The 25,198-nt window shown below is 41.2% G+C and overlaps 1 protein-coding gene across 1 annotated transcript; it reads right to left on the bottom strand.

Moving 5' to 3' along the window:
* Positions 1-2,410: 2,410 nt before the first annotated feature.
* Positions 2,411-21,521, bottom strand: abhd3 (abhydrolase domain containing 3, phospholipase; the record flags this gene model as incomplete). Its single annotated transcript, XM_084327658.1, has 9 exons — positions 21,335-21,521; positions 19,918-20,081; positions 16,293-16,475; positions 12,030-12,075; positions 8,593-8,705; positions 7,823-7,996; positions 7,367-7,415; positions 7,094-7,259; positions 2,411-2,595 (listed from the first exon to the last, which is right to left on the bottom strand). The coding sequence occupies exons 1-9, from the start codon at positions 21,494-21,496 to the stop codon at positions 2,411-2,413; spliced, it is 1,242 nt and encodes a 413-aa protein (XP_084183784.1). The 5' UTR covers positions 21,497-21,521.
* Between the last annotated feature and the right edge of the window lie 3,677 nt (positions 21,522-25,198).

The following is a 25,198-nucleotide window of genomic DNA, read 5'->3' as shown; positions in this document are numbered from 1 at the left end:
TCCTTGTCAAACTCATTAACTCTCAATAGCTGTCAAACTAAATGAATGTGTGCAAAACAGTTTAGAGCCTTGAGGTGTGTGTGTGTGTGTGTGTGTGAGAGAGAGATTATGTGCAAAACAAATTAAAAAAATTGTGAAGTCCCCTTCAAGGCAAGCTAATAGTGATGCAGTCCAAAAGCAGTCTGAACACCATTGGTATTTAGCAAAACACTAAAGTGTTTAGAGTCTAAACAGGAGGAGGCCACACTGCGGCTACATTTCATTGTCTCTGCCAGAGTGTATGTGGTCAGAAAGAAAGAAAGCTAGAAAGCTGTACAAGAGAGGATGAGAACTGCTGACCATGGAGCCTTGGACTCAATGAATCTAACTAAGATGGTCAATCAGGGCAGCGATCCAAGTCATTCAGTAGACAGAATGCAGTACCAATGGGAACAGAAACAGCAGACAAATGGACTAGACTCTATTTCATCATTTATTAAATACAGCATAATACACTCATATTGATAATATGTGCATATATACCGATACTTATACTATATAGACAATTTTTTTTAATCTTATTGCTGCACATGATAAATAGAATGTTTTCCTTTTGATGTAATATACAAAATGAAATGAAATATATTATACTATGTAAAAACAAACAAACAAGTCTGCTTTGTGCCACAGGTTACAAGGTGACGTTAGCTGTAAGGTTCAGCGATGACATCGATGAGATACATGCTACTCAACGGACACTTGGCAGAACAAACTAAACACAGGAATTCCACAGGGACAAGAAATCATAATCCTTCATGCAGTGCATCGCTGAAAACCGAGTTGCCAGATCTGTTTTTTTTCCTGCTTTATATCAATGCCAACTCATATATGGTAGCCAGCTCCTTTATCATTATTGGCCGAGGGAAAAATAAATAAAGATTAAATAAAAGCCAGGTTCCAGATACTATATGCATCTTGTAAAGCAACATCCCCTATTCAAACACCCCGCTTGTACACGCTCACGTCTCTGCTGATGTGCATTACTTCATTCACATCGCGGTATCTAGCACCGTCACATGAACAGAAGCAGAGGTGGGACCGGGTCGTCCCAAGTAAGTCTCAAGTCTTTACACACAAGTCCCGAGTCAAGACAGGCAAAACAGTCACAAGTCTGAAGCTTTGGGTTTTGAATCCTGCATGCGTCCTTTACAAATGTAATGCCATTTCAAAATGTTAAAGCCAACAGAGTAGTAGTTAGTAGTATTTTGATGATTCTGCACTGACACACAACATCCTTCTCTGCTTGTGCAACTTCATTGACCACCGATGGATCGGTTCAAAGTGGAACTATGATCAGGGAAATTAAGTTGATTCGCTTTACAATTCTCGAAGGCATAATTTCCTAACATTTTGGGCTTGGGGAGAGTATCAAGTCTTTCAAGTCATAAGGTCATAAGGCTCAAGTCCTGAGTCATTGGCGTTAAAGTCGGAGTCGAGTTGCAAGTCTTGCATGATTTTGTCGAGTCGAGTCTGAAGTCGTCAAATTTGACTGAGGCCACACCTCTGAACAGAAGTGACCCGACATGTTAAAGCGTGCATAGAGCCTCAACATTCGGACAAAGACAGACATACCCTGTGGAATTTGAATAAAGGTCCATTCAGTTATTTTCTATGAACTAGTGAGATCAAGTGCTTTTCCTGAAGGAATTAGAGGCATGGTATCATTAACTAAAATAGTGCAATTTCACATTCCTTGTCATCAATGAATTATTATCCATAACACATAAGATTTAGCGCTATTTGGTAGAATGTGAGCTTAAAAAGTACATGCAGAAGACTTCAAGAGAACAGACAATGTGAGCTGGTAAGAAATACGTCCTGTTAAATTATTAAAACGAGCGCCAACAGAAAGAGAAGGACAGACGAAACTAAAAACTCCACAGGAAGGAACTATGGGTAGATAAATAAAATCCCTGAGGGCTAAAATCCTAATGATAATATGACTTGAAAAGGACACTTCATTTAAATAGATGAGAGATGGTTGAAATTACCCATGGTATACGGTGCTGCTTTCAACTTAGAAAAGCCATTGCACGTCTTTTAGCTAGCGTCTAAACAACATGAAGACACGGTATTCATTTTTTCAACACCGACAAGTACAGCTATGCTTTTGCTTTTTCAATAAGCGCATCAACGACTCCATGATTACACACAGAGTTATTGAATGTCGTATGGACGAATAAATAAGTGGACGTTGAAGGTTGCACAAACAAATGCATCAAATGAGAAGGAATGCTTTTTTTGCTTGTGGTAGGAAGAAATTTGGGAGGGAGAGCAGCAAGGAATGAAATAATTCATTCATTAATTAAGGGAGGGAGGAAAAAAGGAAGGAAGGAATGAAGGAAGGAAGAAGAGAGAGGAATTGGTTGTTCTAGCAGGATAGGTCTGTGAGTCGACTGCCTTGCTCAATGACAGCCTGGGCAAACTGCTTGAAGACACGGTCCATGTAGGTGCTATGCCGAGGCCACAGACCCTCCAGGAAGCCAATATGACCGCCGTGACAGGTGATGAGGAGGGCCAGGTTAGGATTCTGCTTCACAGCCTCCACTGGAATGGCTGGGGGAGAAAAAACATTTTAGCTTCAAGCCTTGTCCTCTTTAAAGATATATATATATTTTTTAAGATTACAAAATGTATTTTCAGGGCAAGTAGGCCTACACAATTCCATTCAGCCCTCGCACCGAAGAACCATATAAGTTCCTTTATGCCCTTTTTTAGGACAGCCTGTGTATTTGGAGTTTTAAAATCAATCCAAATCACTTGGGAGTTTGTATGTGATATACTGTATCACCAGAAAGTAACCAGCCTCTTTTGTCTTTAACTATGGATAAATGGATAAATGGTAAATGGTGCATTTATATAGCGCTTTACAATTTGTTCCTCACATTTTACCCATTCACACACCGATGGCAGAGGCAACCATGCAAAGTGTCAACCTGCTCATCGGAAGCAGTTAGGGGTTAAGTGTCTTGCTCCGGATTACCAGACGACTTCTCTACCTCCTAAGCCACTGTCGCTCAGTGAATGAACACAGTACATGGCTCAGACGACAGGCTAAACATTCTTCCAATCAAAACACCTGAGACAGGTGTCAAGTATTTTTGTTTTCCTTTTACTGATACACAAATAAAGAAAGATAGAAATTAATGTATGTCAATGAAGTTACACAAATCAATGATACATTAACATAAATATTTACATTAGTTGACTAAATTATGTAATAGAATATTCATATAAGATATATGGTAATATAAGTATTAAAAAATATATTAGAAGTGACTACAAAATGTAATTAGCTTTGACTGGACATTAGCTAACATTGCTAGCATGAACCATATGAGGGGAGTAAGACATATAATACAAATATTTATCAAAATAAGCAATACAATTAACAAAGAACTATCTAATTGTAGCTATACTCATACAGTAGATTGTGCTGTATCAATGGCAAAATCAAACGATGAATGTGGATGTAACTGTGGCTCCGGTCACTGCTGTGGCTCTGGTCAAAATTGAGCATCTGCTATTTCCCAATAGCTTCTCTAGTGTTCACCACTAGCTGTCACTAGACACATTTTACCTTATTTACTGGGGCCAGAATAGAAAACAATAACATACCAAGTTTGAAAATATTGTTTGTCCAAAAAACGTTAAAACGACTTACGTATGATGGTTCTTAGTCTGAGGGGGGTCATCCCTATGTTCCCCGGGTCCTATGTTCCCCGGGTTCTATGTTCCCCGCTTTTTCAACAAAAAAAAAGGGTTCTATGTTCCCCACTCCCGAAATAAAGGTTCTATGTTCTATATCCCCGGTCCCGCCTGCTCCCGAAAAAAAAAAGGGTCCTATGTTCCCCGCTGAAATAAAGGTCCTATGTTCCCCGGGTCCTATGTTCCCCGCTGAAATAAAGGCTTGCCAAAAGCTGAAATAAAGGTCCTATGTTCCCCGGGTCCTATGTTCCCCGCTGAAATAAAGGCATGCCAAAAGCTGAAATAAATTAAAAACAAATGAAATAATTTTTTTTTAATAAAACAATGAAGTAATAAACAGATTAAAAAACAAACAAGCAAAACAGTAATGTTCGAAAAGGAGTAGGATGAAGTGTAAACCTAAACCTTGCCTAAATCAGAGAGAGAGAGAGAGAAAGAGAGAGAGAGAGAGATCATTTGTCAATTGAATATGCTACAACATCTGAATCATATACCTATTACCTGCCACAGACATCACAGAAGGGTTAGTTTTGATTCATTTCTCAAATGGTCTCTACTGTAAATCCATTTGCATTTCCCAGAGAATGTTGGCCAACTTTACCTTCATAGGAAACCATCACAGCGCGGCCCTGAGAGCGTTGCTCTCCGGCTGTGCAGCTGGACCCTTCTCAAATAAGCACGAAAAATACGTCACTCGCCACTTAAAGAAATCAAAAGCATGTATTTAACAACCTCAAAAACGTTCGAAACACGCTTTATATTAACTTAATAAATAAACAAAAACGAAAAATCTACTTATGTCAACGAAAATGTCCAGTAGGCCTAACTAAATAACAGATATACATCTCTGTTACACGCAATTAGCGTCTGGTGGCCGAATCTGTCAGACGGCACTGGAGTAGATATACAGTACTGTTACATCCAGAACACACACACACATACACAATTACACGTGTTGCACCATCTATCTACACCCTCACACAACTCGTCGCTTTTTCGGGAGTGGGTAGCGGGAGTGGGGAATATAGAACCCGGGGAACATAGGACCCTTTTTATCGCGGGCGGGGAACATAGAACCCGGGGAACATAGCACCCGAGGAACATAGACATGCTCCCGTCTGAGGTACTCAATTGACCTATGTCAAACCCGTCCCTCTTTTCTTGATCCTCCAATCACAACTGTTGCTGGTCCAATGAAATATGTAATATGTAATATTCTACTTATTTTGTATTTATTATCCTAAGATAAGATAAGATAAGATATTCCTTTATTCATCCCCTTGGGGAAATCATAGCAGCATGGTGAGGGGGGAGGGGAGGTAAGACATAAATATTGGCAATAGATTTTTTTTTTATCAATCTGAATATAAAGAATATGAGGGGGAAAACAATGTAATCAAAGGTGCAGGAGAGGGTCTGTATGCCCTATCAGTTATATTATATGTTACAATAAATATGAGCAATAAAGAATTAGAATCTGAATATAAGTAAACAATATACACAGGTGCAGTATTAATACACAACAAGGTACTCTAACTGGGCATGATATACATCAGGGGTGGCCAACCTGCGGCTCGCGAGCCGCATGCGGCTCTTTGCCCGTCAATGTGCGGCTCTTCCACCCATAAAATTTTTTTACTTTTTTTTTTACTTTTTTTTTTACTTTTTTTTTTTATGTCACTCATTCCATAAGGACGTAGAATAAACATTTTTTTTTTTTTTTTTTAATGGTCCATTTGCATGTTCTTGGTATCTGAATCTAGGGACATATATGGATCAGTGTCAGAAATAGTGTGTCTGTTACTAGGCTTGAGAAAATTGTAATGAACCAAAGGAGAATATCAATTCTATTTAAAAAAAAATGTATCTTTGACTGTGAATAACACCATGCTAAAATTCACCAGACCTGAAAAATCTAAGCAAATGAATAAAGGGAAGATGATTAAACAGAAGGTTTTGTAGATACAGTACTGAATTCTGCCATCTTTTTTATAATGTAAATTTCTCCACCATTTTTCATCATATTGCAACACAGTTTTTTGCAAGACGTTCACAGAAAGGTAGAGAAACTAACTGTGTTCTGTTTTATGGCAATAACGTTCAGGTTTGTGGGAGATAATCCGAAAAAATAAGAGAAATTAAAAAGTAAATCCAGAAGTCAGATGATTGACAGGGGCTGGTGTGAGCTGGGTAGGGTAGTTTTTCGAAATTTGAAAGCCCTGAGTCTCTTCCTTCAAAAGACTACACTCACTTTTGGATGTGCCACTTCCTCCTGTCAATATGCGTCGGTTTCTGACTCAATGCCCTGAGATTTCTATAATCTTATATTTCACTAATAACAGTTAAAATAATTGGTAAACAAACGTAATGCTGAAAATATACACTTTTACTGTATATCTCGGGCTTAAGAGGTTAACCCTGTGAGGCCCAAATTAAAAAGAAATTAGCAACTTCAGAGGCCAGAGGGTGGGACATATAAACACATTTACTATAAAATAGCATTGTGAGGCTGAACAACAGGACCAATTGACTATACATGTGCTTAAAGGGGAACTATCTTATAAATGGCCTTTTTCAGTGTTTACCATTGTTTCTTAGCTATGTGGACTTATATTAATAGGATATATGTCTCTAATTCTCATATTGGCGCATTCTTCCAATTCTCCTCTCACAATATTCACCCTCACTGAACTGAGTCATCTGAAAATGTGCATATCTGTGATGTCAGAGATTTCTCAGCTGCATAATAATGTGGCAGTTGATGTGGCAGTTGGCACCAGGCCGCACAGTGGTTGGCGCCCAGCCTCAAAAACGGCTTAAGATCTTGAGGTAGAAAAATGCGGTTTTTAGTACTTGATTAGAAATACAAAACAATGCATTTTTTTTGAAAAAAACCTAGGTGTTCCATAGACTCACAGGAATTGTGTAAAAGTGCCCAAATAGTGAAAGAAATAGTAAAATAGTTCCCCTTTAACATTTTTTAAATAAACATTATTTTTTTAAATGGCTAAAAGTGATTTTGTAATTTTGCAACCGTGGGTCTCACAGGGTACTTTTAACCCTGTGAGGCCCAAATAAAAAAGACATTAGCAACTTCAGAGGCCAGAGGGTGAGACCTATAAACACATGAAGGGTGCCGTGACTGAAAAAAAAGGTTGAGAAACGCTGGTATATGGTGTGGCTCTTTGTGGTACCACAGTCATTTTTGTGGCTCTTAGTCTCTGACTGGTTGGCCACCCTTGATATACATCATACGTTATACGTTGTAGTCTGTGCAGGTTTGGTGGTAAGAGTCAGACACACTTAGTGGTCAGACATTCCTTACAGTCTTTTGAAGAGAACTCACCATGTGAGGGTGAGAAGACATCGTCAGCAGCATTCAGACACAGCATTGGCACCTGCACAGATGTCAGCCTGTGTATGGGACTGGCATCGTGGTAGTAGTCATCATTGGTAGGATATCCAAACATGATGGAGGTGAACCTCTCATCAAACTCTCGGATGGTCTTTGCCTACAGGGAAAGGATGATGTGAAACGGGGTAAAGCTAAATCTCGGTTCAACTTGACCTCATCAGCGTGTAATAGATTAAATAATTTAACTGGATCTATGGATCATACCTTCATTACATGATCTATGTCGTAACATTTCTCAAGCACCGGTCTGTGTCTGGAGGGGAGAGCACAAAATACTATCATCACCCACAAGCCTTGTTGACAGGTGCACTGTTTTGCATAGCTCCATTAGGATCTTTGTAAAACAAATCCTGAGGTTCCATGGTGACGCTAAAAACACCACATCAGCACTGTATTAATTTGTACCTGGCATTGTACAGCCCAACCCTGGCCATCATATTGCAAACATTTCATTGTATATCCCACTGTGATATACAGTGGGAAAAACAAACCCCAAAGGCGATAAGACAGAGAGCATCTGTGGCCCGTGGCCAGACTGGTTATCCAAACCCCCAGCCTCCTACAGTAACCCTCCAGCCCCTGCCACACATCCTCTGGGCCAGGCTGAGTTCCGGGTACCAGCAGCTAATCTGTATTAATCCCCCTCTGGCCGCTACAGACCTGTCCACGGAAGCTTGCAGGCAGCCAGTGAGGTAGGAATTGAAGAGAAAGCGGTCCAGGGGTTTCTCCAGCGAGGCGGTGCACTCAAACACGTCCCAGCCAGCTGAGAAGACCACCACCCCCTTCAGACAGGTTTCACGCCCCTTACGTCCCAGGTAGTTGGCCAGCATCATCCTGGATATAGCACAGCACAGGGACAGTGGCAGAGAGGAAGGGATGGGTAGATATACAGAGGGGGGGGGGGGGGGGGTAATGTGCCATATTTGACCAATCTTTCCCTGCCTGGGGATTAGTGCTCTGTAGTACAACACCTGAGAGGCTCAACTACATGAACCATATTAACCCTTTCACTACTATACTACAGAAGGTTAACCTTTCACTACCACTAACCGTCGGTAGTGTGGTAGTGACAGGGTTAACCTTCTGTGGTGTGGTTGTGAAAGGGTTAACCATTTGTCATGTGGCAGTGAAAGGGTTAACCTTCTGTATCGTCGCAGCGAAATGGTTAACCATTTGGTAGTGTGGTAGTGAAAGGGTTAAATCACTGGGTTTCATGCCAGAATCAACATACAACAACTACTACGACTAACCCACTCTATTCATAGGAGGGTGAATGCATAACATTGATTCAAAGCTCCGATCTGGGATTTATAGAGACAGCTTGAGAACCAAGAGGACCTCATTACTTATTTAGATAGTGGTACATTACTGTGACGTGACGTGAGTAGTATTGACACGAGTCAGTTGGTAGTAATGACAGGCTCTATTACCCTCCCATGGAGACGCCGGCGGCCATTATTTGAGCAGATTCGTTGGTCCTTTGAACGTGTTCGATGACGGCCTCAAGGTCCTCTGTGTTGGCAGCACAGTAGGTCCTAGGAGTCTGGGTGGGACAGCGTGGAAGACAACAGAGTAACTCACCCATCCCTGCTCGCTTTTAATGTTAAAAGGAACGTGCCAGCATTATGGGAAATGTGTTTACAGTCTTCTCCAGAGTCGGACAAGAAGATAGATAACAATTTCCTCTCTGTGCATTCAGTATAAAGCTATACGGCTGCAAGCTAGCTTAGTACAAATGAATGGAAGCGTATCCTACAGACCAGCTAACCTAGCTGTTGGCCAAAAACACCTCTCCAGGATATTTTAAGCTAGGCTAGTGGTCCGTATCCGCTTCCATTCATTTGTGCTAAGCTAGCCTAGCTTGCGGCTGGACAGCTTTCTACTGAACGCACAGAGAGGAAATTGGTATCTCATCTTCCATAATGTTGGCATGTTACACATCCCTGCATGCAGATATGTCTGTCTGACCTCTGTTGGAGGAGCACAGGTGTGGGAGACGATACATATACTATACAGAATTATTTCGTAGATAAAACTAGCCAACAAGTTATATTGGGATAGATATACAATACATACTGTGTACATACTGTATAGTTAAGTGCATAGAGGCCTGCTGTGTTGTCATTAGAGGGGAAAAAGAGAAGCCTCACATTACAAAAGGCTGAATCAGGAGAAGGACTATTTACAGTGAAAGCAAAGTACTGGAGGAGGTATTAAGAGAATTAAATAGTGGACCTAGGGACTAAACCCAAGCCACATTTATTAAGCAGCAGGAGAGCCTTCCTCAGCTAACGGTACACCGTCTTGTTCATCATCATGAGAACAATCAATGGAATGTGAGCATTAAGTAAAACAAATGTATGGATATGGTGACCATCAACAAAGCCGCTAAAGACTAGGACTGGTCAAACACTACACACAAGCAAGTTGGGAACTGGAATAAACACACTATCCTTCTCGACCCCCAAACAGCTCAGGCAAACAATGTAGACAACAAATCCTCTCTCGGGAGTCCGTTTAACGAGTCCCATTTGTCAGGATGTTGTTGACTTTCTTAAGCGAAGGTCCTTCATTAATATTCAAGCAGAAAGCTCAGGCAAAGTGAATTCCTCTTGTCTGCACTCCAGTCAGGTTCACATGACTACAAGGAAAGTTCCAGTGACATATAAAGCATAACAAACAGTGGTAGTGTAACAGCTAAGGTAAAACCACTGAAGGGTAAATGAAAGCAGTAGAAGATGCTTAGGGAAGATTAAGATAATATACTGTATGTTCATAATATTAGAGCTTGAGAGAACCAGCAATTAGGCCCTATGTGGCTAAATACACATCAGAACCATCTAAACCCATAGTTACTGTATTGCAAAAAGTATTGTCACTACTATTCATGAACACAAGTCCAGATTGAGGGCAGTAGCACTTTTGAGAGGGAGGGTATCTCTCTCACACAGCAGGCCATTCTAATGCATTGGCCTATTTAAACAATAGAATGTATTCACACTAACTGGACAGAAAAAATCACTCAAGAAAGACTGCGTATGAATGCGACGTAATTTGCATAAAATCCCCAATAAGCATAAATTATGTGCAGTGCATAGAATTCACAATTCCCCCACTCTAATGAAGGAGAACAATTACCCATTTACTGCCACATTTTCATATAATGCCAAAGTTAGACAATTTTTTTTTTTTTTTGTCATTTCAATTCAGTTGAGTTGAAACCTGACAACTCATGGACAGAATAGAGGAATAGCCCCCTATACTTTGAATGGGAATCAGTTTTTAGTTATTGTGTGATATAAAATGTTAGCTATAGGTTAGACTTCTAATTTTAAATGTATGTGTTTTGTGTCATTGTCGTGTTTTTTGTTGTGGCCCTGGGACCATGACGGAAATAAGGGTCTTACTCTCTCTCATGTTATCCTTTGGATCCTTGTTGTGTGTTTTTAATCAATAAATCAAATCAAATCAAATCAAATAAACTTTCAACAGGATTTTGAATCAAATTAAGCAAATAGAGTGACGATCAAACTTTAAATATTATTTTCACGAAGAACTGCATTTACCCATGTTGGAGGCTGTCTCTTTCAGCAAGGGGGTAGAAGAATGACAAGACAAGGCATATAGACCAACCATTCATTCAGATGGCTATCTCTAGTAGAACACTGGCTTGCTTGTGGGCATAAACTTGGCCGTAAGAAATGGCTATTTGTGCACCAGATGAGATGTTTGGAATGATTCTATCTTAGTGACGCTGCAGATCAGAAAGAGCTCTGTTCAACATAGGCATAACTCTACAGTGGAGATACTATGAGAGCTTATCGCTAACGTCAGGCAAAAAACGACATATCTCCAAAAGAGTCAACTTAAGGAATTAAGGAAAGACAAGCCTCATGATCAAATGGACACCCATGTCATTTTGAAGTTATCTATTGGGTTTTCAATGGGTTTCAGTCAAATGTTTAATTCCAGTAAGAACGCGAGAGCCATCCAAAATTGGAGATACGAGGCTTTCACCCGTGTTATGTTGTTGTCTAAATATATCTAGGAGTGAGAGTACACAGATGAAGCTAGGTTTCACAACCACACGTGCCCCAGCAAGGTCATAAAGCTGTGGAATCGGTATGGAAATACACTACCTATCCACCTGCAAAGTAATCCCTGCTATGTGACAAGTGACAACACACTTACGTGCAGCAGCCAGGTTAGAGTACTAAAAAGGACATCGCTACTAAGGGGTTGTCATTTAACTATAAAGGAAGGAATCTCTGTCTGCGTGTGTCGGTGTCTGCATGTCTGTGGCGAGCATATCTCGAGCACCGTTCATCCGACCCACTTCACCCTCGGCAGGTGTATTGCTGTATTTTTAACCGTAACTCTCAGTAGCAACATTTTCAAATATATCCATGTAAAGTTTAAACCACCCATTTGCACGACATTTGGCCAGATGGTAGCACTATAACAATGAACATTACACCATCTCTCAAGAACCATTCATCCAATCAACTTCCCACTTGGCGGATGTATTGCTGAGGACCCAAAGGAGTGCAGTGTCAAAATGTGTTGCCATTTGGCCAGACGGTGATGCTATAACAACAAACTTTACGTTTTGGCAAAAGGTTGTTTTGCCTAGGAGGGATGGGCACAGGGAACAACGAGCTGTGTCGCTGCAAGCAAGTTTTGAACGGACACTGCAGTAGCGATAACAAATGGAAAATGCTCTGTCAATGTCCCATTATAGCCCGTGTCCTTTCTACGCCACACAGATATACCTCTGGAAACAGCAGATACTGTTTTGAAAGAATTAAACTGTGTATACTTTTGTGTGATTTAGACTTAGTTCACAAGGATTGTGTTTGATTCTTACCAGTAGCATTTCACCAGACACTCCTCTGTTGTTGAATACCACACATCTGGGGGGGAGACAAAAAACAAATACATTTACATATTTCATTTTTAAATCAGTAAATCCATAATTTCATGATCTTGGAATTATAAATTATTTGGTTTAGACATTCTGGTAAAAAATATAGATCTTTAAAGTTAATGTACTGTACATGTGGTTAAAATTAACGTTTACATCAGTTTTACTATATGGAATGTGAAAACTCTACACAGCTAAATATCTACAAAACTATTCATAACTCAGACAGTCATATATAATTCTAAGCTCACAGTTTAGTCTGTTGTATTGAATATCAAGGTATGTTTTTCTCTTTACATAGCAACAGTGCATTCCTCTTAGTGAACTCACATCTGTGTGTCACTGTAAGTGCCCAACATATTCAATTGACCATATTCACACACAAAAGCCATTTGCTCTTATGTCACATGCTAAGGTTGGGATTCCTTTCCACCCTGTTCAGAGAATGGGTGGATATGATCAAAAGAACACAGTCTCACAAATTTCTCTTGACAAAATGTTCTTCACTTTTATACACCAAGTGGACTGGAAATATGGTGAGATATTGAAAAAAACAAAAGGCCCAGCTGTGTGAAAGTCATTGAGTTTGTTGTACCGAGGAATAATAAAGGCAGCTGCATCCCTCTTCCCCCCTGTGTCTCACTCAGCAGTCATCTATTATCTGGTAGAGTCATACCTGCTGTTTCTATCGGTGTAACTCAGCAGTAGGGTGGGGCTTGATGATACAGTGGGTGTGTGTGTGTGTGTGTGTGTGTGTGTGTGTGTGCGTGCGTGCGTGCGTGCGTGCGTGCGTGCGTGTGTGTGGGGGGGTGCTTACTCACTGCAGCGGCATAGACTAGGAAACTGGATTGGGCTAAGCTGCAAAGCTTGTACCAGGATAAACTGTAATTCATTAAGCTACACAGACCCACCCCCTGTGAGGATGGAGGAAGAGATGCTGACTTTGCCTGCCCCCCCCCACCGCCATTTATTCCTGCTCAGTTTGAAAGAATGAGAGCAGCGAATACAGAAGGGGCCTTTTGGAGGTAGATGGAGTTCAAAGAAATGCCTCCCTCTGCATGTCTTGATGTTTGTGCAACGTTCAGCTGTTTACAAAGGCAGCCCTGGACACAGGGAGCTTGGCAGTCCCCACTTCTTCTGCTAACCTTCATGTGCAGCTGGTTTCGCGAGGTCACGCGAGAAATCCATCTTGTCAGGCTTCCGCGACATGTGCTTGTGCCCCGAACCACAGTGGTTCAGACCAATCAGCGTCCTTTTGAGGAACTACTGCCGGCTACGAGCTAAGATACTCTGCAAAGTGCCGGCCCTATTCCAAACAGTTTCAAAGGACGACTCCCCAGATGGTCCCGTGTAACAGACCAGAGTCAGGTTGTTCTTCTGCACCTGCGCACCCAATGTAACACTAGTCCCAGAGACATTATATAACAATTAAACAAGGAATACAAAGGACAATGTTGGGTCAACATCTGAATCATTCATTGCTAGTGCCGTTGTTGTGGTTCATAATATAGACGCTGGGGGGGGGGGGGGGGGGGGGAATAAACAATGCCTTCCACTAAAAAATAGCCCTCAGGTGACAATACACTAATGATGTCCTAGCATTGTGGAATAGAACTGTAGAAGATCTCAATAACTTTGTTTTATATGTCAGCTCTACCTGTGATTATCTCTCTTTCACTCACCATTTACAAGGACACATAAACAACTTTTTTATCCGCTACCAATATGTCATAAACTTCTCAGTCGCAATAATCTTCTCGAAGCCGATAGTAAATCAACCAAAACATCTAACATAAAAACATGCCAATAAACGTAGAAAGTGTTATACTGATGCAGAATGAAGGAACACGCTGTCACCTCAGAGGTTACGCAGACAAGGATGTAATGACAGCCTATCAAAAGGGAACGTACTCTGAAATAAGTACTTTATTGGTGAAAGAAAACGACCCACTAATTACACTTTTGCGCTAATGTCTTACAACAGCATCCCGTTTTAAGAGACCATTTGTGACAAACCACCTGTTTTCATTCAGTAAATCTTGCTCCGTTAAACATACAGTACAATATTCATAATTTTTCATCACAATAATTTTTTTACAGAATAATCTAACCTCTATCAAATTAATTCTAACCAAATGATGCTGAAAAACATTATTAAACTTATGACATTAACATTCCACAATAAGCTATTTGTGACTGAATTAAAACATCATTGTACTGGATCTAGGAGAGACTAGTTCACAGCATGACTCAACAGCCTAAAGCACCCTAATTGGCTGTCCACTGCACCTGTTGTTTCTTTCCATATAACTATATAAAACCATTTCGTTTTTTTCAGATGTGAACGGTGTGCACATTGTTCCAATACCAAGGACAAAAAAAGAAATGTCCACCCCCACACAGGCAAAAAAATAGCCTACGGTATAAACTCTTTCATAAACCGCTATACCCCACACTATGTTGAAATGTGGTCTGGTTTATGTGGGGCAAACAAAACGCCCTCTTGAGTTCAGAATAGCAGAACACAAAGCAGCAATACGCAACAATAATCTGGACTATGCGATCGATGGCTCGGCACTGTGTTAATGCTAACCATTGGTCAACCATTTCCAACCATATATCAATAGCAAAATACATAATATATATTTTATTTTGCTATTGATATAATACATATTATGGTAATGTTGATGGTTGGAATTGGTTGATGGTTTCTCTCTTATCTAATAATGTTGAACTTGTATCATTGGTTTTGTTTGTGGTATACTGCAATGGTTAATAGTACCATGAGTGCATTGGATAATCTTCTCCCCTTCACTCCCAGCCTATGGCATACAGGCTCTTAACAAAGGGGAGGGTATTTGAATCCTGCTGTTTCATTTACTCTGAAGAAGACACTGTTGCGTTGAAAAGTCAGACATATTTTGTAACCTAAATAATTCAAGAAAACTAAAGATGATCTGTGTGTAGCCTGCCCTCCACATAAAGATGTATCAATATTACCTGAATGCGATATGTAACACTATGCTTAAAGTACACAGTTATTATGGCTTTGTAATAGTGTACAATCTATTAGAAGCTCTTATCACAGCCTTATTATATATTTATGTCTCTTCATGAAGTGGAAACTGCAAACTCCATTGTCGTTATTGATACAGCCTATAATGAGCCGTTATCTACGTTCATAACCACACTCATGCTGAACTAAGATTAATTAGTACTTTTCTTATAATACTTTACAGATATAAGTTTAAAGGTGGGATAGAAATGAGAAAGCTTACAGATCCAGCTGAAATGAGAGAAAGCTCACTTTTCAAGCCCAGCACTGTGTGCTAAGCACGCACAACAAAGGATTTCTACAGACCCCCAGAGGCACAGGCGGCTTCAACCTGGATCTTTAAAAAAATAACAGAAAATATTCCCCTGCCTCGGATCGGCAGGTGATTTTGCATATATTGTGTACTTTTCAACAGGGAGCGGGATGGTGGTGTTAGTTGTCCCTTGTTACCTTGGGAACACCACTTGGCAGGCCAAAGCAATCTTGATTGGTTCTTAAGATTCGGGCCACCCTGAGATTTTGGAATGTTTGATTACAGAGCCTGGTAGAGTCACAGAGGCTGGATTTCTTTGTCAGAGCATTTGATTTATTGGTCGCATATTTTCACCAAATATGACCAAAATGGTTCGTAAAAAAAATTACCAACCCCACCTTTAGACATATTTTCCCTATATTTAGATAACCTATTTGATCAATGCTGTTTGGTCGATGTCATTTGCACAGGCAGTTTTAGATGATCTTAATTTACAAGTTAACGTCATCTTGATTGCCACTCCTTCTTAAACAATCATTTAAATCCTCCCAGTGACTTGGGTTTGCAGTATCTGAACTGAGAGACTCTTGGGAATTCAGAAGATTTGCATTATAACTGGTAGGCTACTGTCTGCCAATCAGGATATTGTGACTTTTCCATGCAAGAGATTTTATTCTTCAACATTATTCAATAAACATCTAAAGTATATACATTTGGTAAAAAACTAAAAAGAACAGACAATGGCCTCAACAATACAAAGCACATTAGTCTCACCTTACACTGTACTATAAAGTGCTGGGTGTGTTAAATGTGTCAGTCAGGGTGCTGCGTGTGCGTGTGTATTGCACAGCGCTGGACTATGGCCACAGTATGTCTCTGGGCCAAGAGGTCCACCCACCTATAGCCCAGATCCCGGCTCTGTTGGACCATGTGCAGGATGTAGGACTCCCGGCTGGTGCCGGTGAGGCCCGGTAGCAGGAGCACGGTGGGCCTGGTGGCCGGGTCAGGGTGAGAGGGGCTGTCATTGTTGTCGAACCAATCCAGAGAGATCTGCCCACCATCTGCTGCTCTAATGAGCTCACTGCAGAGACAAGCGTGACACGCAACTTAGCCACAAGGATCTCTCTGCCTCTCTAATTCTCTCTCTTAGACACACACAGACACACACACGCAAGCAAGCTCACTCACAACACTGTCCATGAACTAAATCTATACACCAACATCAAACACGGAAAATATTTTTTTTTTCTTTTCCCCCCCGCAGAAACTGATATTCTTCTTTCTGACTCAGCTCTTCTTTGCACAATTATATTTCCTAATCTATTCCAGCCAGGTAAAATGATGACTCCAGTACGCCAGGCGCTAAGTGTTGTGAAAAAGGGAACGTGATATGGCACCGGCACACAGCTCAATGACAACTGCATTATTTCCCCGGCGATCGTCCTGTCAGTCCTATCAGTCCTGTCAATCGTGTCAGTGTGCCATTTCAAAACACAGCTAGTTAGGAGAAGAGGGGGGACGACACTGCACCAGCAGATTGATTAATCAATTGCTACAAACCTGACAGGCAGCTGAGGTCATTCAGTCCAGTTATAATCTGTTTTACAGTGACCTATGATACAAAGATGACCTCTGTAGTATTTTAGTCCATGTCATCTGTGTATTTGGTTTTCCAAAGTACATAGAACAACTTATTAACCTGAAAACCAAAAAGTAGCGTATTCCTCAATAACTCTTTAGGCTTATGCTATCTCTTTTTTTCTTGAAAACCAAATTAATTTGTGCAAGACTGTTTATACTTTTATGTGAGATCATAAAACAGCATTATTCTCTGTTTTGCTTGTTTATTTATTTGTTATTGTTAAGTGTATTTGTTAAGTGTCACTTTAACACTAGCAATGTGCACACAAAGGACTAAGCCAACTTGGCCTGCGCGTGGTTGCGTCACCGGCATGAAATTACAGAACCACCATAAAATATGCACTTAAGGGCCAGACCAGAAAACAGGGAAGGCCAATCAAGAGTAAGCAACCACGAAAGTGGGAGTAAAGGTATCTTATAGACATGCTAATCCTTGACTCGGACAACATGAGGAGTGAGTGGAATTTCACTCAGACAGTCTGAGACTAATTTAACAGCTCTCAGGGTCTCTGTCCTTGGATAAACCTTGCGTAACCTGATTATGGGTGGAGGTCCTGCCTGCCCTCGGGGGATGTGTGATAATAACGTCTGTAAATGTCACCAGCGTTATGCAAGCTTTGATCAGAGACAGGTGGCCAGGACTTGACTCAGCCCCTGTGCATTGTGGGAGCATGTATCTGCTTGATTGGGGGGAGAGAGAACCCACCGTCCGAGATAGAGGTCGTATGGATGACCTTGGTGGGGGAGATGCAGATGATGGGAAAAGCAATCCATGTTAACAACCAACCCATAACAAAACCTTGTTCTGCTGAAGATTGATTTTACAGAAGAAACAACCCATAAAACTCTGCAATCATGACCATTATCTGCCAATGTCAGACCCAAAAATAATATGCAGGTTCTGAGCAGTAGGTGGGGATGGTTTTTCTAACCTACAGGCCACTATTCAGACCATCGTATGAGGGCGTTTAGAAAAGTGCTTTATTGTACAAAAGGCAGTGAATTACTTAGCAACGTGAAATGGAGTACTCCCCCAAATTCACTGAACAGGTCAAAACCTGCTCCCAGCTAATACCAATACTGATGATGTATACACCTATCCCCACCACTGTTTTAATTCATTCCAATCTACTTAATGACTGCAGGGGGCATGGAATGCACTGCCCATTAATCTCCAGTAGAATGTACAATATATAAGTGGCGTGCAGGGCCAAGCCAGCACCATGACACAAAAGATCCCTTTCACCTCTCAGCCTTCTGAGTCTTTTGGCTAAGAGCAAGATTTGTTTCCAGTTGTGAAACCTGTGTGAAAGGAATTAAAGAGTGGCGACTGCAGAACCCTTGGCGACCAAGTCTCCTTCTTAAACCTGCTAATAAACCATCCACCAGTGGACCTGGGTAATGAAATAAGCTAATGTCTTCCCTTGTATTTAATTGAAGAGTAAATTGAGTTTCTTCTCAAAATGCTTCATTTGAGAAAATAATTATGTGAAAAAAGTAACTAATTCATGTCACATTATTGAAGTAATTCGATATCTTGAGACTTGGGCCTATGAAATAGTAAAAATAATTTAAGGTGTAATCATCTGTATATTTGAAGTGATAAATTGGGTGAGGAATCTTTTTTTCCACAACAGTTCATAACATCTTCAATTGAAAAGCTATCATGTAAACACCCTATTAACAATATCAAGGGTGTACTTTGAAACCCATGTGATTCAAGCTTGTCTCACACGGCCACAAACGCAATGAGCTTTTTCAGAGTTTAACATAATTCCCTTACAAAACAAAGTAATATCTGCTAATTTAGGAGGAATTAGCCGTTAGTTGTGATTATGGCAACCATGCACATTATCCAATAGGTTTCACACAAATCAGTAAGTGTTTTTCTTCCCTCCATGAGGTCTTAGAGACAATCAGGAAACCAATGTGTTAACTCAAAGCCTCAAAGGGATAGTTTGGATTTTTGGACATTAGGTTGTATGAAATACTTGCCAGTAGTGGATGCAAAGCTATTAGTTTACCAACTAGTCCTGTGGTCAGAGTTCTGGTCGGGTTCAGGGTGAACCAGGAAGCTTTAGACAGGCAGCAAACGGCAGAAAAGGGATCATGAAACCAAAGGTTTGAATTGATTGATTGATTGAAAACTTTATTAACAGATTGCAGAATGGGTACAATACAGTACAGCTTAATACACACAATTGTTAAGGGGATGCAGACCAGAGAAAGACTTTCGTCTTGTTTACATCAGGGTCCCCCATTTTCAATTCATCAGCAATTCATCAGCAATTCAATTCACATGCAAACAAAGGGTTAACCACCTCCAAAACAAGACCACTGTCCTCCAGCATTTTGAAACAGCTGATATGGCTCCAGCATGTAGTATGGTATGGTATGGTTTTTATTCTTAATCCCCGAGGGGAAACATAGTTTGCCACCAGAGCGAATACAAATACACAAAAAAGAAACAATAACATACAGTACAAGTTACATAACATAGTAAAAAGAAGAGAAGAAGTGTAGTAATACACTGTACTGTATACTGTTGTTTTTAATCAAGAAACAAAATAGTGCTATAAGTGATTGTAGAATCCGAAATGCAAAAAAAAAAATTTGTTTAATTTGCTTTCCAGTTCCACTTGGCTCGGAACCCGGCCAGAATTCTGACCACGGGACTCTGTAAGTATGCTAATAGCTTGGCATCCACTACAGTTTGGCAAGTATTCCATACCACTAAATGTCCAAAAAGAATCCAAACAAGGTTCATTGCCTCGTTACATTGTCACACTGTTTGTTTTAGTTCTCGACTCATTCCTAAGAGTTTTTTGTGCATATAATTCATATTCACATATAATAAAGTAGTATGTGTTGAACTTGCTTACTTTCTGTAGCTGACCCCAGGTTTAGCCGTGACAAAGGGTCTGAGGAGGGTCTGGATGCGGCTCTCCCAACACCAGAAGGTCGGGTAGTAGGTCTCTGACACAACGGGACATTGTTCCCTCAGAAACTGGTAGAACTTCTTACCCCCAGAGATGAGTTGAGGCTTCTGCAAAACAGAACTGTTTTTTAGAAAGACACTTGCAAAAGACTGATGAGAAAGGGGTTTACATTTATTATTAAAAAAAATAATAATAATTTAAATATGGTATAGAGTGAAGTGAAGGATTTATTTGTATGAATTAGATGTCATGTAAAAATAACAAAAGATTGTCTATTTGTTCATGTTTAAATACCTCAAATTTTGAGCTTAAATCTCTGTAGGCCTATATTTGCCTTATACCACCATGAGAACAATCACTGAAATACTGTACAGTGTGTACACCTACCTTTACAAAGTGTACAACCAGGTCAGAGTCCAAATATATTTGCAGTCTTGCATTGATTTATACTGGGAATTCTGTTGCTGATAGGCTATGCACAATACTCTTAGAAACGTGTATGATACTATATTCTAAAGCATGATGTAAATTGGCAGTTAGTGGTAATGGTACTAATTGTTGATCAGGTGAGAATGATTTGACTGTGCTGTGGGACTGATATAACGTTAGAAACACAAGAAATTGTGCACGAAACTTTATCAAATGTATTGATTAGGCAGTAGACTTGCACTGTCATTAGCATGTTTGGAATTAATACAGTATGTTAAGTAACTGTAACCCAAAAATAAAAAATAAACAATTAAAAATGTTATTCACATTAGTCAAATTATGTGGAAGCGTTAATTGTTTTCTATTCTAGTATCTATTCCTCGTTTTATTTAGCTTTTTTGCACATTCAATTTTTTATACATGTATTCTGTTTTTATGTATTCACTGGGAATAATGTTATTATTACAGCACTGTGAGCACAACATGATGGTAGCATCGCATAATAACACCTGTCCGGTCTCCGGTGTTAGAACTAGTAGTAGCCTAGCTTACTCCCTTGCATGCATAAAATATAGCATTGTGGCACAACAAAGACTGCTGGCTAGCTGCATCATGCAGCCTGCATGCAAATATCGAATAGCAGGCAATTCATCTTCAGGCCTGCATCCGAATCCAAAGCTATGGCTATGTATGGCTTTTTGTTGCCATCAATGATCCATTACGTGCAGATGTGCAGCCTACAGGGTGACAGATGCAACATAAAACCTCCATCATCAGCATGAACTGGTCGAATCTGCGCACAGCGCAGCTCTGTCCCAGTCACAGGAGGGAAGATAACAACTACTCTATGAAAAACACGAAAGCCGCCTACACTGTATCGAATCATTGATATGAAACGTGCTTCTTCAAAGAAGCCGGTCATCCACCCTACCTTCGCTACAGATATCAAGTAGTAGCAGGTATATGCTGCGCTGAAGCCCAGCACCAGGGACAGTCCTAGTCCAGATTCAAATAACCCAACTTTTACTTGATTTTCCAGATAAAGTGACAGGTCTCTTGTCAAAACGTAGAAATTGAAGTCCAGGGAGATCATTGCAAGGTCCCTGTTTTCTGCCGCACTGCAAATAGCGGCCACCGGCTCAGGCGAAGATTCTGCTCTGAATGCCTGCGCTAGTATTGTGAAGGAGACAGTCAAGGGGACATGGTCGGAGCGATATATATAATCAGGGGTGTACCGTGCAGTCGTAATTTCAGAAGTGCCTGTACTCTGTTTAAATGACGTCACGTGCGTATGCACCAATAGTATCCAGCTGCAGCCCGGCAGACCGCGTGTATGCCTTCTACAACGCTGTTCCGTTTCCGCTTTGCCGTTTTGCGCTCTGATTGGCCGCGCGCGCGCATGCGCATGAGCCCCGACAAGCCCTTCAGCCCAATAGAATAAAATAATAATAATTGAATTAAAATAAAACGTGAGGGAGCGATTATTTGTGGAATACATAACAGTATATTATATATACCTGCTACATAAAGATACAACATATTCCAGTTAACGGTATATTTTTTTAATGATTCGTTACGGCGAAATCAATACTCCCATTTGTATAAATTGCGTTAAGCGGAGCTGAGTATTCCTGCCTGGCTGAAGGAGTAGCCTCCAGCTGCATCCCCGGAGAATCCGTTCACTGGCAACTTCCGCCAGCCACAGGACGCGCCTGCCAGCCACAGGACACGCGCTGATTCGCGGAAAGTACGGAAGTAGGCGTGTTTGAGATTGATTTCGGCTCGCCTCGAAAATAGACGAGAGTAGCCGAGTGCAGCCGGGGGAGGAGTCAGAATGTCGGACACTTCAGATTTGACTACAGCCTGCTCGTCTAGTCTCGCATGGCAGATACGCATTCACGTCACCACCACACAGACATACACACCTGTCCAGCTCATTATAATGCGATGGCCGCATGCACATTCGATTAGATTCAAATGTACAGCACACCATATAATACTGCTATAGTGGAATATACTATTCATAATCCATAATGTATACCATCTTGTTGCGCGCTCCTGGCCACCGCAGCGTGCACGCACACACAACACACATAATTCTGTTTTGCATCAATATATATATACAGTATTGAGGCTAAACAGACGTGTGTGTGTGTGTGTGTGTGTGTGTGTGTGTGTGTGTGCGGGATACAGTATCAGATCAGCTGCTGCATCGTTAATCTATTAACGTTAATTCGTTAATCTATCTAGCGATTGGGTTAACTGAGAGCCAGATTGCTTAGAGGAGTACTGTATAGAGCGGTAATGCTCAGATTGCTCATTGAGTCATGACTATAAATGCAAAACGGAGATGGGATGTGCGCTCGCACACGCACGCACACAGCCACTTTACGTTTATAGCTGATTTTAGAATGGCTCTTCAGCATGAAGTTAAATCAACTATCCAGTTCGTTTTATAGTGTAATTTGGCTACTTGAGAGAGAGTGAGAGAGAGAGATTCATGTTACGCGCAACTTGCAGAGTACGCACTGAGTCCGTTGTCATTCAATATGAATTGAAAATGGGGGACCCTGATGTAAACAAGACAAACGTCTTTCTCTGGTCTGCATCCCCTTAACAATTGTGTATTGAGCCGTACTGTATTGTACCCATTCTGCAATCTGTTAAATAAAGTTTTCATTCATTCATTCATTCATTCAGTCTCAGAATGGATTTGGTAGAGAGAGAGAAAAAAATTGTCATTCTTATGTTGTGGCATTTTACAAGTAATCTGTGGCATCAGGAGAATATCAATTCTATTTTTTTTATGTCATCTTTGACGGTGAATAACACCATGCTAAAAAATACCCATTCTGCAATCTGTTAATACAGTTTTCAATCAATTCCAGGCCGCGACCCTCTCTCCAACCGTATTGTACCCATTCTGCAATCTGTTAATAAAGTTTTCAATCAATCACTCTCTACAACCGCACGTCTCAACCGCATAGATATATATAGAACACTAGATAGCTAGTTAAGGCGGAGTCACCAGCGTCACTGAACCGCCGCCATCTTGCTCGAGTCAGCCTTGAGTGAGAGTGAGTGAGCTGCACAGACAAAAATACTCATAACTCGCTGAAATATTGACGGATTTACAAACGATTTGGTTTATTACAAGCATTATTAACGTGGCTATGATTCAAGCGGTTTGTAAAAAAAACATCTTTAAAAAAGAATACATTTTATAAGTATGCAGTATCATAACTACATCTTTGATGTTTATATGAAACCAACCCGTTTGTAAATCCGTCAATATTTCAGCGAGTTATGAGTATTTTTGTCTGTGCAGATCACTCACCCTCACTCAAGGCTGACTCGAGCAAGATGGCGGCCCTACGACCAGGGGTGCAGTGCTGGGCAAACGCGGTCAAACAGCGTTTGGCCTTCGTCACTGAGGCCGAAGTGCGCGCATCCTATTATTATGCAAAGTCTAGGTGATAAAATGACTCGTCGCGCCACTTATCACCTAGACTTTGCATAATAATAGGATACCGAAGGGGAGCTCCAGTAGCTCACCACGTACCGCGAGTGCTATTTCAGCGCCGTGGACAACCGCGCTCGCGCGGATCTGGGGCTGAGCGCGTTCGAATCCCGGACGGCAGCCGTGCCTTTCCCAGAGTGTCTTTCCCCCCATCTGAACCCTTTCAGCCTGCTTCTGTCGGTCGAACTTGACCAAGTATGAATGCGACGAAAAAGCGATAAACGCTAAAAAGAACCAGCTGACTGGTCAAAGTTTAAAAAAAAAAATAATAGGATACCGACAACCAAATACAAGCCCTGTAGGTGTGGTGGGGGGTTGCTTGATCTCCCGACTTCACTGGAAGGATGAGACAAGGTGTATCATCTGTTTTGTGCGCAACAGAGGGAACATGTATGCACGTGCGCGTGCACCGCGGGAGCGCGTTTGCGCGGGCGTTTGGCCTTCGCCCATATTACGACTGCACCCCTGCCTACGACGCCGTCGCTCTCCATTGGCCGGCAGCGCAGGTAAGCTATCTAGTGTTCTATATATATCTATGTTCAACCGTGCTTGTTCAAGGGGGAGGGGCGTACTTCGAGATACTTCCGTACTTTCCGCGAATCAGCGCACGTCCTGTGGCTGCCAAGTTGCCAGTGAGCGGATTCTCCGGGGATGCAGCTGGACGCTATTGGGCTGAAGGGCTTGTCGGGGCTCATCGACCAGTTCATGCTGATGATGGAGGTTTTATGTTGCATCTGTCACCCTGTAGGCTGCACATCTGCACGTAATGGATCATTGATGGCAACAAAAAGCCATACATTAGCCATAGCTTTGGATTCGGATGCAGGCCTGAAGATGAATTGCCTGCTATTCGATATTTCCGTACTTTCCGCGAATCAGCGCACGTCCTGTGGCTGCCAAGTTGCCAGTGAGCGGATTCTCCGGGGATGCAGCTGGACGCTACTCCTTCAGCCAGGCAGGAATACTCAGCTCCGCTTAACGCAATTTATACAAATGGGAGTATTGATTTCGCCGTAACGAATCATTAAAAAAATATACCGTTAACTGGAATATGTTGTATCTTTATGTAGCAGGTATATATAATATACTGTTATGTATTCCACAAATAATCGCTCCCTCACGTTTTATTTTAATTCAATTATTATTATTTTATTCTCAAAGTCTTTTATTTTGAAATTGTCACTTCCTCCCGAAGTGACGTATTTCCTCTTGCACGTCTCTCTTCACGCCAGTCTATACTGGGTGTTTGAAGAGGTAAGATGGTCACTCATCATC

The sequence above is a fragment of the Notolepis coatsorum genome (assembly GCF_963971535.1).
Source record: "Notolepis coatsorum genome assembly, chromosome: 13".
Lineage (NCBI taxonomy): Eukaryota > Metazoa > Chordata > Actinopteri > Aulopiformes > Paralepididae > Notolepis > Notolepis coatsorum.
Note: the sequence above shows the minus strand (reverse complement) of the source record. Positions and strands in the feature narration are given on the sequence as shown.